Source organism: Perissodus microlepis, chromosome 6 (genome assembly GCF_051167445.1).
Source record: "Perissodus microlepis isolate ML-2025 ecotype Zambia chromosome 6, ASM5116744v1, whole genome shotgun sequence".
Lineage (NCBI taxonomy): Eukaryota > Metazoa > Chordata > Actinopteri > Cichliformes > Cichlidae > Perissodus > Perissodus microlepis.
Genome location: NC_140466.1, coordinates 30069947 through 30084861, shown reverse-complemented (window position 1 = coordinate 30084861; position 14915 = coordinate 30069947). Strand labels below are relative to the sequence as shown.

Genomic DNA, 14915 nt, shown 5'->3' with positions numbered 1-14915 from the left:
ACAGGTTAGTAATCTCTTTCATCAGGGTCAGATCACTTATGATGTTAAAAGGGACAGGACGGGGTCCCTGTGACTTTTTACCAAACGCCCCAACAAACAATCATGTCACAGACGTTACACTGCTGCGGTTTTAATTCCAGTCTAATATATTCCATGACGCTGATGTCCAACACTTCGGATATATAACTAATTTAACTGTGTTCTTAAACAGAGCTCAAATGTGTTTATTTACCCTTAAAAAAGTGGCACCTGTTTTTAAAAACCCAAGGACAAATATTCAATACAGTGCCATGTACTTAAAGAATGAAGGCACAGTTTTGTTAGGCTTTAACATATGTTCTGGAAAAAACAAACAAGGAAAACAAACAAACAAAAACCCTCATCGGATTCTGAAAGCCTCGTGGGATTTGAATGATTTTGCATTTTAAAGATCTGCAAGCTGGACAGATAACACAAGAATCGGGAATCAACACGACTCCCAAGTTTCCATTTAGGCTCCAGAATTTCCCGTCTTCCCCCTCTGGGAGCAGTTTCAAGCCTTCCACCACCCCAGCATCCTCCTATAGGCTGCGGGGTATATACACAGAAATTGAGTGCAATATTTAACAACATGGGGGATCTTGAAGCCAAGTCACCAAATTCAATTCCTCTGCTATAATAAATAATTTCAGGCATGTTTTCCATTCAACAACATCAAAAATAATCAGAAGTAGTCAATTTAATCATGAGGAATGTTTAAAAAAAAAAAAAAAAAAAAAAAAAAAAAGCTTGGGGTTAACAGGACACATAACAGAGCCTCTAAAGTGGATGAATATTTGAGTCTATTTAACAATTGTTTAAGAAAATGAGACAAAAACAATTAGTAAGAAACATTCTTTAATTTTTTCCCCTTTTCCAAGGAAATATTCAAGGATTTTTAAACTTTCTCATACAAAAATGTATACGTCATTTTAACGCTTACACCTTTTGCATTAGAACATACTCAGACAGCTGAAGGTTGACACAGTTACAAAACATTCAACACAAACAGGTAAAGAAAAATCATTTCTGTACAAAAGAAAGAGAAAAAAGAAAAAAATACAAGCACCTCTCATGAAAGGACAAAATGCCACCAATAATAAATATCACATTATCATTGATAAGCTTCTATGATAAAACTGGAGAAGTTGACAGATCTTTTTTACTTTTTTTAAAAATGGAAAAAATATTGGACTGCATTAAAATACTAAATAACCCTGACTTTGTAAACTATAGGACCTGTCAAGTGGTATATCTCACAATTTATGACTCACAGGGATACAAAGACGGGAGAAAAATGTACATCTCCCTCACATGCGCACACACACACACACACACACACACACACACAAAAATAAGACTGACTACAGGTATCCGTCATTAAAACGTGTAAATGTTTCCAAAGTGACAACATGGATGTGGTGGCAGATACCAGTCTGAACACATCAGAGAATAAATGAACAATAATTTCGATATTAAAGATCTGGTGGTACATCTGTGTGTGTTTACCCAGAGGAGTTGCCTGCTCCTCTGATCTAGGATCAAAATATGGCAGCTGCTGTTATGGCTTGTGTTCTCTGTCAGTAGTCCAGTTATGTAGCTTGGCTGGTAGCTATGGACACGGTATCCACAGCTGTTGGATGAACAAATGAATATAGTACTGTACGACCTTGAAGGAGAATATCCCAAGTGCTTAGGAAGAGAGACTGTGCAGGAGCCCAGTATGAGACAGCGGCCTCTACATGCTTCACCTCTTGCTACCAGACTTCTGGGACTTCGAACAGTGTTGGTGTAGATTCAGCACCTGCACAGGAGAGACGCACATTTTTCACATGACTGAAAAAACCCAACAACATGCTCCCAGTGTCTACATTCACCAGGTCATATTAAACAGTATATGATAAATGTACAGTTTTATTTTTTACCGTTAGTCCTCCCCTTCCTTAAACTGCCATGTAATCCCTTACTAACATCCTCAGGCTGTTGTGAACCCTTAAATTCTCACCTAATTTCAGCTTTCACAAATGAGACTCCCAGCAACAAAGAAAAGAAAGAAAAAACTATAGTCCAAGTATATTTGGTAACTATATTATTTCTATGAGATCAACTACAAGCAGATCTCCTTTGTCAAGTATTCCCTACCTGACTCCCACCATATTTCAGTTTCTCCCAATTCTCTGGAATGTCAAAAAGATGGCATAAAGGAACATAACACAAAAATACTGGCACCCCCAGTGCCATTTCTCGGCCTCCTGCGATATCAATTTCATAATCCTACATCACCCTGTTTAAGTTATTGCATTCACAGGATTTTCAGAGAACTTGACCTCTGACCTTGAGGTCAAGGCCACTGGGATTCGAACTTGCCTGAGACTTTTGTAGATACACCTATGGTCTCACTCTGAAGCTCCTATTTTGCCCTGTTCAAGTTAATGCAGTCACACACAATATGACACCACATCCTCCTGACAGGTCACTTTGACCTCCACAATATTAGGCTTTTATGTTGTGGCTAATCAGTGCATGTTGAGAAGATATTTAGTTTGTCTTATTTCTATCTAGGATAAAAGAAGGGAGTAGAGTTAACTTAGGAAAGGGCGCAGCTAAGCTGATTTTAGCTACACATCTTTATATTTGACAACACCACAAAGCAGCAAGTCAGCCTGAATCTGACCTGGTCCTGTTTTTTTTACTTCCAGAACATCTAAATGTGACGATGAACCATTATTTAAAATAAATAAATAAAATAAAAATCACATTATGAGGAGAATCTTTGTTCCAGGCCTGCAAGTAGGTTAATGGGCCGGTATCAAAAAAAAAAGAAAAAAAACAAACAAACAAACAAACAAACAACAACCAAAAAACGCACCTTCAGATTTCTTTTTCTTGTTCTTTTGACCCTTCCTCTTGTGTACTGTTGGAGTTTGTTGCCAAGGGACAGTCCCATCAGCGTCATTGCCTGGATTTGTACCCTCGGGGCTTTTCTCATCATCAGGGGCTGGACTTAGCCCAGGTGAATCTGATAGATCCCTGCAGAACACAGCAACCATAAGAGGCTTAAATCACAACAAACATGACAGTGTCAGCATAAATGATGGCTGCTTTTACTTACGTCGTCTTCAGCCATCCCTCGGATGTCTTACTCTCGACAGCTTTAGTATTTGCCACATCTAGGAAACAGTGACAACAGTGCACAAGACCCAAGATTATAGTTCAGAGTATTCATTATCATTTAATGGGACACAGCGTGGGTGTAGAAAATGCATTAAGACAGAGCTTTTATTAGTATATGCACTCCCTCACTATTCACCATAAATATCTTTGGGAATAATGTCATCAAAGTCATTTGACATCTCTGCTTTGGAGCAGGTGAATATTAATAAAATTACACTAATCTAGCGCTAGAGTACCCAGGCTTACTTAACTTTAACTCCTTGGCAGTGATGATCATTCACCATGCCACCTGCTCTCATCCTCTGCTAAGTACTTTCCTAGGGGAACCCTGCTGCATACTACCACACAGAGAAAAAACAAAAAAAAACAAACAAAAAAAACAGTACAAATGAACACACGTATTCACACACCATCAGTTTTCATCTTCTTGGTGCCTGTGGTATCGGGGTAAGAGTAGTGACTCCAGCCATCTGTAATTTGAGCATCATCAGCTCCCTGCTCTCCCTGCAAGGGACTGATGCTTCGCTTCCTCATCCTACAACAGCAGAATATTTCATGTAAACACAACCTGTGAAAATCTGGAGAAAATACTACAGAAGAGAAAAATGGACAGAATTTCATCAGGAAATGTACAACGTGAAGCATTCATTGCACGAGTACCTGGAATATCCAAACCCAGAAGTGGTGGAGCAGGTGTAGTGAGGCTTCACCCAACTGTCCTCTCCCCATGTTTTGGTTGTCTGCTTCTCCTTTTCCTGCTGCTTTCCCTGGATGTACTCTGCATATGTCTGGATCTTGTAGCTCTCTGCATAGCGGCTGGTGTTCATAGCTGTGTTTAAATTAAAAAAAAAAAAAAAAAGCACAGTTTGAAACATTTATGAAAGACTACTTACTACTACTTACTTTGTGATTAGCTAAAGCATCACACTCACCTATCTGTACCTGGTCCGTCTGACTTAGGGACACAAAGGCAGACGTGTCGTCTATCCATGAAACCTGGATGTTTCCTGAGTAGATAAAGAGCAGAGGGTAAATTATAAAGAACGGCTAATATCTGTTTAAAAGCAGAATTAATGGGCTAAATTGTGACGTACCAAAGGCACTAAAGAGCTGGTAGAGGTCACTAGTCTTCCATTCTTTTGGGAAGGTGACGTACAGGACATGGTCTCTCTTGGGTTGCACTGTGCAAGAAGAAGGGAAGAAAGACAAACATGACGTGGACGAGCTGCAGTTTGAATTTGTACCAAGCATATTTTGTTTGAAACGTAACTTTGTATTGTGTTAGGGTGAGTCAAACAATATTTAAGCTGTTTCAGTTTATTTTGGTTTAATACCGCCGCAGCTCTAAGAAATGCTCAAAATTTAACATTTGGTCTGTAAAAACTTTGGAATTAGTGAGTCCAAACCAAGATAATATAATAGACCATTAGTGACAGTCATGTTGTGTTGCAGTACTTTACTCACAATCCGGTCCTGTGATGTTGAGGTAGGGTATATCTATAATCCTCATCAGAAAAAGCCTTAATAACAGAAAACACAAGTATTAAAAAGGTTTTATTAAAATAAAAATGTAAATCAAAATAAAACACTTAAAGCAAATCAAATCTATGAAATCACTTACTTATTGAAGAAAGGCTCAATTAGTTTGGAACGAGCTGAGATGTATGCTTTGGGCGGAGTCAAGAAAGAACCTGTAAAGGGAAACGCCAAGTTTAAAATCAAATATCTGAACTGAAACTTTGTGTGAAAAGAATCAGTTATTACCCAGATAATTGGCCATGGCGATGAAACAAAGGCCAGTGATGTAGGCATCATAACCCGCCTCATGGAGCTGCTCCTGGGCTGTGTCATAGCTGGGGAAGCCCTCTGCTGTTTCTGAAAACAGCAGCACAGAGACGAAAGTGTGTCAGCGGGGTTTCTGAACAGTCACTGCATTTCAGACAGCGTCTGCTTTAGTTACTCACCAACTTGTGGTGACTTGAAGGGGCTCTCCTTCAGCTGTTTCTCTAACTCTGCCAGAGAAGTATTTGTGATCAACTCCTGAAATGTAAAAGAACGTGCAATTATCGCCCCGATCACTTATAATTTACAACAAATCACAAATGATATTTTCAGGTGATTGGAGGGCTCTAGCCACTTGTACCATCACATTATAATTAGACCCAATTACATAAACTGTCTTAATAAGCCCTACTTAAAATCATAATCAGCTTTTGTGGTCAAGTATGTTGACACCAGAGAAATTAAGGCACGGGAGCTCCTAAAGTACTTACAGAGCAGCGGGAACTTACAGGTTGACACAGATTTAGTGGACACTAATCTCAAACAACCACATCACAGGGATGTGGGGGTGACATGTTTGATGTCAGAAGCTTTTTGTTTCCATTTGTATTTTGAGCTCTCTTGACTAATTGGATATCAGCAGAATTCTAACTGTGTAGGCCAGGGGTGCCCAATCCCAGCCCTCGAGAGCTACCGTCCTGCAGCTTTTAGATGCATCCCTACTCCAACACAGCTGAATCAAATAGTTTGATTACCTCTTCAGCATGCCATCAAGTTTGGCAAAGGCCTGATAACAAGCCATTCATTTGATTCAGGTTTGTTGGAACAAGGATGCATCTAAAAGCTGCAGGACGGTAGCTCTCGAGGACTGGGATTGGGCACCCCTGGTGTAGGCAAATGTTATTATTAATGCTACTGTTACTACCAAAACTGCAGGTCAGCACAACAGCAATATAAATCATACTGGCACATGTTTAGAGTTTGGGCAGGATAACCCAGAAATTTTGAAGGTGTCGCCACTCAGGACTTAGCAGGCAATGCAGCCATCATACTGGGTAACAGTGTTAACCTTTCAGGGAGACTGTTGCCCTTAGATGAAGACTTCAAAGTAACTGCCTACATCCAGGAAAAAAGTCTACATGAAGCAGAAGACGAATTGAATTTTGAACGCTGTCCAATTAAGACTGAGTTTTAAAAAATAGGAAATTGTAGCCTAGATATTGGCTGGCTGTAGCAGAAGGCCTGAAAAATGGGCCTCATGAGGGTAAGTCAGCAGTTCAGCTGACGGGTTCACAGATAGAAAGTAAACAAAACATAAATTAGTGTTACCCACCCACCCCCATCTTTTCAATAAATCTTAGTGACCAACAGCGATCCACTAAAAGCACTTAAGCAAATGATTTACCTTAAATGGCTGAGTGGAAGCCATCAATTTGGTGTCTAGAAGTCTGCAAGTGAATAAATCAATCAATTAAAACAAACAAATAAAAAAGGTAATGCAAAACCCCTGCTGTAATGACAAAAAAAACCCCCAAATTTAACAACATTACCTTGGGAAGACGCACATTGTAACTTCTTTAAAGTCTTGAAGATCCTAAAAAGAGTACCGCCTTAAATAATGCATACATCTCATACCAAGCTTGAAATTGCCATTTCTTGTACCGAAAATGCATTTTAGCTCTATATTTAAAATATGCAAAACATACCTCAGGCAGAGGGCAGTAAAACTGATGGATGGTGTGCATCACATCCAAGAGCATGTTGTGGCCGACAACCAGTTTACCCTGCAAGTCAGAAGGAGTGGTTCTGTAAATGTCACATTTATGGGAGCAAATTTAAAAATCTTCTAAAAAAAAGCAACACTATTAAAAAAAAAAAAAAAAAAAAAAAAAAAAAAAATTCTTTAGCAAACAAAACTTTGCTCACAAAGTTGCATGTTGGTATAAAGCCTCAGTCTATATTTGTGTATAAATCTGTAAGTGAAAAACTAGACTTACAGACTTTGAGATGGCATGGATGACTCTGGAGAAACCAACAGCGTCATTTAGCTCCTCCTGTCAGGGGGAGGTGATTCAGTTCTGTTAGTGTTATAAATGCACAAAGCTACAACATGTTTTTCTGAATTTCATACAAGCTTGATAATTAGCACAAGAAACATTTGATAGCTTGCCTGCTCTTTCTCTAGTTTCTGCTGCTCCCTCCGCTTCCTCTCCTCCTCGTCAACTTTACTGATTTGTATGTATCGCTCCTTCTGCAAAGACCCAAATATGTATTTTCAAATTTTCACAAAACAACAAAAAGTGAAAAAACAGCTTCACAAACAAAATATAAGCATACCTTTTCTGTTTCCACAGTTTCCACGTGCAGGCCCTTTGGAAACCTGCAGGAACAAGACAAATGTTAATCTTTAAGCCAAGCAAGAGCGTCAGAGCAAAGACAGGGCTTTAAGCAACACTCACTTCCAGTTCAGCGTCTGGTATATCAGCTTTCGCTGAAATCTGGAAAACAAAAGTAGAAATAAAAATGAAATTTACATGGTGAAAACAAAAGTTTGGGTTAGATGCAGCTTTTCTAGAAAAGTGTCCAGTTACCCAGTGCATGGCTCCAGGTCCAGAGTCTTCTCAGAGTTAGCCAGGAGGGCCTCAACCTTCTCGCTGTAGTGGAAACAAAACAAAAATGATTGTAGAGTATTCAAAAGCAAACGTTTCCTTTGTGGCTTCCTTGACCAATACACCACCAAGGACAGCAACCAAAAGCTAAAACATGATCAAAGAACTCATTTGATGCTGTGAAGAAAACAACTGAAGCAGCACTTACACAACTTTGTTGATGAAATCTTTATGTTCCTCAGGTACATGTGAAGAGCCTTTGGAGGATGATGGGGAGATAAAGGATGGTGTCCCTACACCATTGGCATGCTGATTCCTCCTCTCCTCTGTCTGCTCTCTCAGCTGGGCTTCCTCTTCCTGATTTAGGTAGGGGATTCCTTTAAAATACCACAAAGCCTTGTTTTTAATCTTTGCATAGTGACCTGGAGCTTATTGTGCAGCGTGTACAAACGTGGAATGTGTATCCAGATGAGGTTTAATGCACTTAATATAATGCAACCGATTCATCCCAACTGCATTTGTGGGAGGCCAGGTAGCAGCAGTCACGCTATTGTGCACTGCTGGTCCACTGCTTGCCTGGGACGTGCAATGTTTGTTGACAAATCAGCCGTCTGTGCCAAACTAATTTGCACATTGAGATTAGATGAAATTGCAGGCGCACAATTGAGACAGAAAGAATGCAACGTGAAAATAGAGAGAGACCCACAGGTTGTTGATTAACATGATTCGAGCAGGGTTCACTGGGCGTAAATGGGGCATAGTTGTAACGTGTGGTTTGTGCTCTGGAGTGTGCACTAAGCGACAAGAAAAAGTTTCAGCAATGGGCCACATTCACAATGTGCGCACACAAACATTTGTACCTGAATTTGTTCGTACTCGATGAATGAATTGAAGATGACCGCAGACCATACAGATAAACAGATGGAGATTTAGCAGTCTAAGAAAATGTACTCACTTCTTTCAAATGAGCACTGATTTTACTACAACATTATTGTTACAGCTTTCTAAAATCACCATAAACCAAAAGAAAAAAAAATGCTCAGAATTAAATTCTATTCATTGAGTAATACTATAAAGAATTCAACACAAATTCTTTGCTTCCTTTAACGCAAAGCTCTGTAGCCCATCCCAAAAAACAAACCCCTGCTAACAACAGTAGCAGTGACAATGATGCCGTTGCAGTTTAATGTGCAGCCAGAGACTGTTTACACACAGCGAAGAGCAAAGAGGTGGAGCCGTTACCAAGACAGTGAGAAACCGTGTTTCTAGTGTCCAAAACAGCAGTGCTATTCCTGTAATCACCATTTAACCTTTACTGGGAAGAAGCTAGCGGATGATGGTGCCCTGATGCATGTTTATTTTATGATTAATCTTATTACCATTTATTAAAAATGACTTCCATCAGTGCTGGGTGTCACCGCTTATATAACTTCGTTTAATTAGTTTCTAGTATTCCACAGATGCCGAAGGATACGGATGTTTTTCGATAACTGCAGTGTTTCTCTTTGGAGGCTGACCATCATCCGTCCTGTGGAAACTTATTTTAAAGCTGCACCTTTTCTGGCTTCCTCCTCAGACCCTTGTTTCAGTTTCTGCAGCTGGACGACTTCTGCCCTTTTTTTCCCCCCTTTGCAGTACAGGCTTCTCTCTCCCTCACCTCAAAGTACACAGGCTTCCATTTATATTGTAAAAGGCTGCTGATGTAGAATGATTCTGATTCACTAACATACCCACGGTGGCAAGAAAACTGGCCAGAGCACATGGTTCATAAATCTGATGGCAATTTTGTGCGTGCACTTCACCATAACTGCTATAAAGTAGAAGCAGAAAACCCTTTATAGCTTTTATGAGCAATTATATATCAAGTCTAGTGGCCAAGCAATCACAGTGAGCTTCCATTTTAAGATTTTTGTATAACAATAGATATCTAGAACTGCTTTTTTTTTTTTTTTTGCGCACTCACCGTGACAGAACACCTTGTTGAAGTCAAATCCCTGACTGGCCAGGAAGTCGATACTGGAACTCTGAAATGACAAAATGTGTTTGTGTTCATACTTTTATTAAAGCTTTCTGCAGCTGAACCAGAATTTCATGAAGCACCATTTTAAACCATCTAAATCTCTCTGAATCCAAAAGGTCATATCCCAGTTGCTTATTAAGAAGCAATTCAATAATGTGGGGAACAATACTCACTTGACAGATGAACTTTATGTCAGGAGATGTCCTGTTGAACGGTTTAGGGAATATATAAAAGTTAAAGGGCTTTGTGATGTACCTGCAGAGCAAGGAAATGGGGGGTGGGGGAGAGAAATAATTTAAGTTCCTGGGAGTTTATTGCAATAACCTGCAGGAATATATATATGGTTCAAGCACTTTACATCTTTTAAGCACCACAGGGAGACTGGGCCCCAGTTATATATTGCTACAATGTCTTGCATTACTGACAAATATTTTGCAAGGTATACAGACACACACATACACAAAAATTAGTGTCTTCAGGACCAGGATTTAACATGATCTCACATGCACAAATGCACAGAGAATTGGTTTAAACTGTATGCATCACAAAAGTAAACCAAACGATGGCTCAAAGATAGATTTTTGGACCAAAGGCCAAAATAGGACATCAACCTCCTTGTAAGTAGAAATAAATTAGGAAAACTAGGAATAGCATAAATTAACGAATTAATAAAAAATGCCTGCACCTATGTCAATCTATGAGATTCTGGCTACACTCTGCAAGTAGTTGATGTAAATACCCGCTTATGCAATCAGCAACTAGCATTGGCCAGTTCCCCTGATTTATCATGGTTATTCTCTGTATTACCACAAAGAGAAGCTGGTCACGCAACAGCAGACCGGCTTCATCTTTTATTTCCATATTGATGCACCAGAGTTGTTTTGAAGACAACACCTAACTGAGTGGTCACAGGCCTGGTCCCCACCTTTAAAGTAACCATATCAAAAGCGACAAGCCTAATATTACTGGACACAGTTGCTTTAATTTTGGCCTCCAACCACCTCTTTCCCTAAACAGATTATGATAATGTGTCTAGAAACTGCACTGTCCCAGACACTCATTTGAAATGGTACAAGGCAATGGGCATATAGTAAGCCTGGAGGCTTTTGGGCCTAATTGTGGGCAGTGATCCATTTCATAATCCGGCTTTAAGTGTGAGAATGCCCAAGGAGGAGAACATCAGTAGATAAGTCTGAATCTAAAACAGTATGCCTACACTTGACCAGAGGCCATCTGTGGTTTATGCATTATGGTGCACTTCAATGTAAAGGACCACACCCCAGCAAACTAATGGGAGTCCAATAGCTGATTAGTTATTTTTGTGTTTCACCAATTAGAATAACACATTTAGTGTATTCAACAAACAGATACCACTCACTTTGACTTTGCCTGGTCGTACTTGAAGGTACACAAACCAAACTGGAACAAGAGGAAGTCCATGGAATGCTGCAGGCATGGAGAGAAACACATGTTAACACGTTCAAACGATAAACGGAAAAGTGAAAGTGTTCAAGCTACTGCAGGACCATAAAAGAAGTAGAGGGTCCAACTAGAATTGTGTGTATGGAGGTTGCAGTATTATTTAATATGCATAAAATGCGTTTCTCAACGTTGCTAACCTTTTTAAGCTTCGTGTATCGCTCTTCCGGTGTGTCCAGTCCATTGGTTAGTGCACTGACATTAGGACCGTCGCTTATCCCTTTAAAATAAACAATTAAAAAAATGTCAGTTTCCACATATAATGCTGGGGACTTCAATACCAACGTCTGCTACAGCTCTGACACGGATACCTGAAAATTCCCCATCGATGGCAAGGAAGTCAGCCTCTTCTATCGCGCTGTACACAGTGTTTAAGCAGTCTTTATAATCTGAGAGAAGGAAACAGTCAGTCAGTATCAGAATGCTAGCGCAATGCTAGCCAGCATTTGAACACACTGCAGCTATCCAGCTAGCTGGGTAGCTCGCTCGCAGGCAGCACTCACGCTGGGATGTTCATTTTCAGTCTGCTCAGTACTGAATATCTGTCATACCACTAGTCTATTTCATCCTATCGTGAAATGTATGGTGAGACAAAAAGTCCGTAAATCGCTGAAAACGGTGTCTGGCTACTTACTTTTCCGTGTAACCTCCATCCCTACACAATGACTGGACCCGGCTGACAGCTACGGTTAGCTAGCCTTCGTCAACTGGCTTTTAACCCGTTTGACATACACTTCCGGCGGCGGTGCCGCAGCACGAAGTAACGCTGTCGCGGTCAGGCATCTTTGTAGCTTTTGAGCTGAAAGCTATTTAATTGACAATTATAAAAGGACAATATTTAAAATAAATGTTCCATTTTTTTCATGAAACCTTTGGGGCATATTTATAGAGTAACACTTAAAACACGATTTTGCAATTTATTGCAGCTATCCAGTTATTTTCCTTAATTTTAACGCTGTTGACATTTCCGTTTAAAATTCCATTTCTTTTTCATTTTTAATATTTTTCTCTAAAGTTGAAATAGATTTTTCACATTAAAAAAAGAAATCCTACCAGAAGGAAATCTCTACAAAAACGACAGCCATCTTGAAACGCCTACAGCTATTTCTCTGGGCAGTTCTCCAGGATTTCTGAGGGTCTTTCAAATGTATTTTTTGGAGAAATTGGCCGCTTTTTCACAAATTTCAGTCCATTTGCAGAGGAATGTTTTGTTTGTCACTTAACACTTACCTATAGATCATTCAAGTATAAAATGCCATCTCACAATGGGTCTCATGGAGTGATGAATCAAATGAGGTTTGAAATGTTTGGTTGAAATTATTGTCAGCAGAGCAGATCAGGAGAGAGGTATCACAGTGAGGGTCTACAGCCATTTGTAAAACACAGTGGAGGGTCTATCATGGTTTGGAGCAGCATTTCAGTCAGTGGTATTGGAGATTTGTCAAAATAAATGGAACTATAGGTCGAAATCAACAGATTTTGATCCATAATGCAATACCATCATTGTTATCAGCATGACAATGATTCCAAACACACTGCCAATGAATTAAAAGCATACCGGGGTAGAAAAGCAGACAATTGGATACGATCAGTCATGGGCTGGCCTCCCCAGAGCCCAGACCTCAACATCATTGAAGCAGCATGGGATCATTTTTACAGAGAAGAGAACAAATGGCAGCAAAAATCCAAAGAAATGTCTAAGGCAGTTCAAACTTGTTAGAAGTTTGTACTGTATGTTTGTATGCCTTCATCCACCCACTTTCCATTTTCTAGCAAAATATAAAGAAAAGGGAGTTGCTCAAGACTTTTGCACAGTATTGTAGCTCTTTTCAGTCATCTCTTTTATTCTTGCCTACTGCATCATTGTGATCATTATTTGTCATTTCTGGCTTGTTTCGAGGTACAATCTTGATTCGACCTCCTCCTTCGCCATTTTGCACCCATGATACTTACACTTATCAGTGGTAAACATTACCATCCTTACAATTTTCATGTGTAAAACATACCACACATTCTTCCTCTTCATATCCTTCACAGTGACAGAATTCATCTCAAACACTGAACAAAAACCATTAACTCTGCGTACACCTGTCAAGCTGTACAAATGGTGCCTTGTAGGAGGCTGTGTTTTGTGGATCTTATATCTGTGGGCTACTCCAGATCTTGACTGATTTGTAACTGTCAGTTCCAGATGTGTTGTAAAGTGGTGACTCAATTCAATCCGGCAGTGCGTCTGCCACTGATTTTCTTAGAGCCGGAACAGCTTCTGCAATTATCATATGCATTTGTCAAAGGAATATATATATAAAAAAAATCTTTTTCAATAGAAAATGTCTTCCCAGTGGAAGAAGCCAGGGGTGACGTGTTTTCTCCATTGAAATGCAAAGATGACATTTCAAAAAATAGGGACAGGAAGGTTTTCCTTTTCATACTTTTTTATAAAGGAAAGGGAAAAGAAAAGCTTCTTCTTGTATGTATTTTCTCAGGGGGTGTAAAGCTGCAGAATTACATTTTTTTTACTTCTCAGATTCAAATGTGAAATGCCACATCTTTTCTAGTCGTCACACTGAAAGCATTTTATGCTCAGTAGAAATGTAAAAAGTTTGTTTTGTTTTTATTTTTAGAGTTTTACTATGTGTTAGGATCAAGACAGAATGTACGCATACTATATTTTATTATTATCATTGCTACAAAAGGAGGATTAAATAATAATAATAGTATGAACAGATCTCACACCAGAACAAACGAAGGGAAATGCAGGAGCAAACCAACTGTTGGGATGACTCACAAAGAAAAACAAATTAGAGCACAGTCCGACATGATGACAAATGCTTACATAAGAGATGAATGACAAGTTAGATTAAACAGATTTAATTAAATATGGTTAATGAGTGGAAGTGATAGAGTGTGGGGGAGGGTGTGGGAAGGGTGTGGGGGTGTGTGCATTAACCTTCAGCTGAATCACGACTAATCTGAGGAAGCCCTGATTTTTAAATGACCTTTAAGGTGTCGCTTCACATTTGCTGCTGTTCTCGTTTTCCTCCCATACACTCGGTGATAGAATGGAGAGATCCTCTCAAAAACAGCAAGGATGCTTGATTATTCTCCAGCTCGAAAAAGGAAAAATCTTTGTCTGCTAAATGTGAAAAGAAAAGTCACCTGTAATAGCTGAGCAAGACCTGAACGAGTCGCAACGTTTCCATGACAAATATAAATTTTGTAACTTGATTCATTTCAGGAAACTCATTTCCCTGAAGGATGTTTGCTCTTGTAATATTGAGAACACATCGAGTTTGAACAAAGATTTTGGCTTTAAAAGGGAAACGTTTTTGCTGACATGGTGACAGTACCCTCACATATGTAATACTGAAAGAGTTTCTGGACGCATTAATCGTCTCTTTTGTTCAGACTGGCAGCAAACACACGTCACATCAAGGTTTGCTGTCGTGCCGGTGATCTCAGCATTAGCTTCTGACAGGCCAACAATTCAAACAACTCTCATCCTCCTGATATGGATAGATTATAACTTACATGCTACCCTTATGTCTGTGGATGTTTGTGTTGCAGTGATCAGGTTTAGTGACTCAAGACTCGAGTGTCAGCTACTAAAGAAATAATCTTTAAGTTATGTTATTGTTACCTGTAAAACAGTTTTAGGAATAAAAACTTTATACTTCAAATCTCTTTCAGTGCAAATTGACTGCTTTGCAACATCTCATGAGTTTCTCTCTCCTTTTATCTCCTTTTTCCCTCCCTGGGTGATTCCTGTCCATTGTATTCCCATCATTTGACAGCTTTTCATTTGTTGTCTTTTGCACACTGATCAGGTACAA

General features: G+C 39.4%; 1 protein-coding gene across 1 annotated transcript; it reads right to left on the bottom strand.

The window, feature by feature from the left end:
• Positions 1 to 859: 859 nt before the first annotated feature.
• parn (poly(A)-specific ribonuclease (deadenylation nuclease)) lies at positions 860 to 11845 on the bottom strand. Its single transcript, XM_084931903.1, has 26 exons — positions 11717 to 11845; positions 11394 to 11471; positions 11223 to 11302; positions 10982 to 11049; positions 9777 to 9858; positions 9547 to 9607; positions 7792 to 7960; positions 7566 to 7628; positions 7434 to 7472; positions 7312 to 7354; positions 7145 to 7225; positions 6972 to 7028; positions 6681 to 6758; positions 6525 to 6568; positions 6380 to 6422; positions 5157 to 5232; positions 4957 to 5067; positions 4814 to 4883; positions 4657 to 4712; positions 4287 to 4373; positions 4125 to 4199; positions 3853 to 4021; positions 3603 to 3727; positions 3131 to 3188; positions 2888 to 3048; positions 860 to 1822 (listed from the first exon to the last, which is right to left on the bottom strand). The coding sequence occupies exons 1-26, from the start codon at positions 11733 to 11735 to the stop codon at positions 1776 to 1778; spliced, it is 2040 nt and encodes a 679-aa protein (XP_084788029.1). The 5' UTR covers positions 11736 to 11845; the 3' UTR covers positions 860 to 1775.
• Positions 11846 to 14915: the final 3070 nt, after the last annotated feature.

Coding starts and splice junctions, on each gene's coding strand:
- parn (XM_084931903.1), bottom strand. Junction 11,303..11,393: donor CATCGATGGGGAATTTTCAG/GTATCCGTGTCA, acceptor TTTATTTTAAAG/GGATAAGCGACGGTCCTAAT. Junction 7,355..7,433: donor TACCAGACGCTGAACTGGAA/GTGAGTGTTGCT, acceptor TTGTTCCTGCAG/GTTTCCAAAGGGCCTGCACG.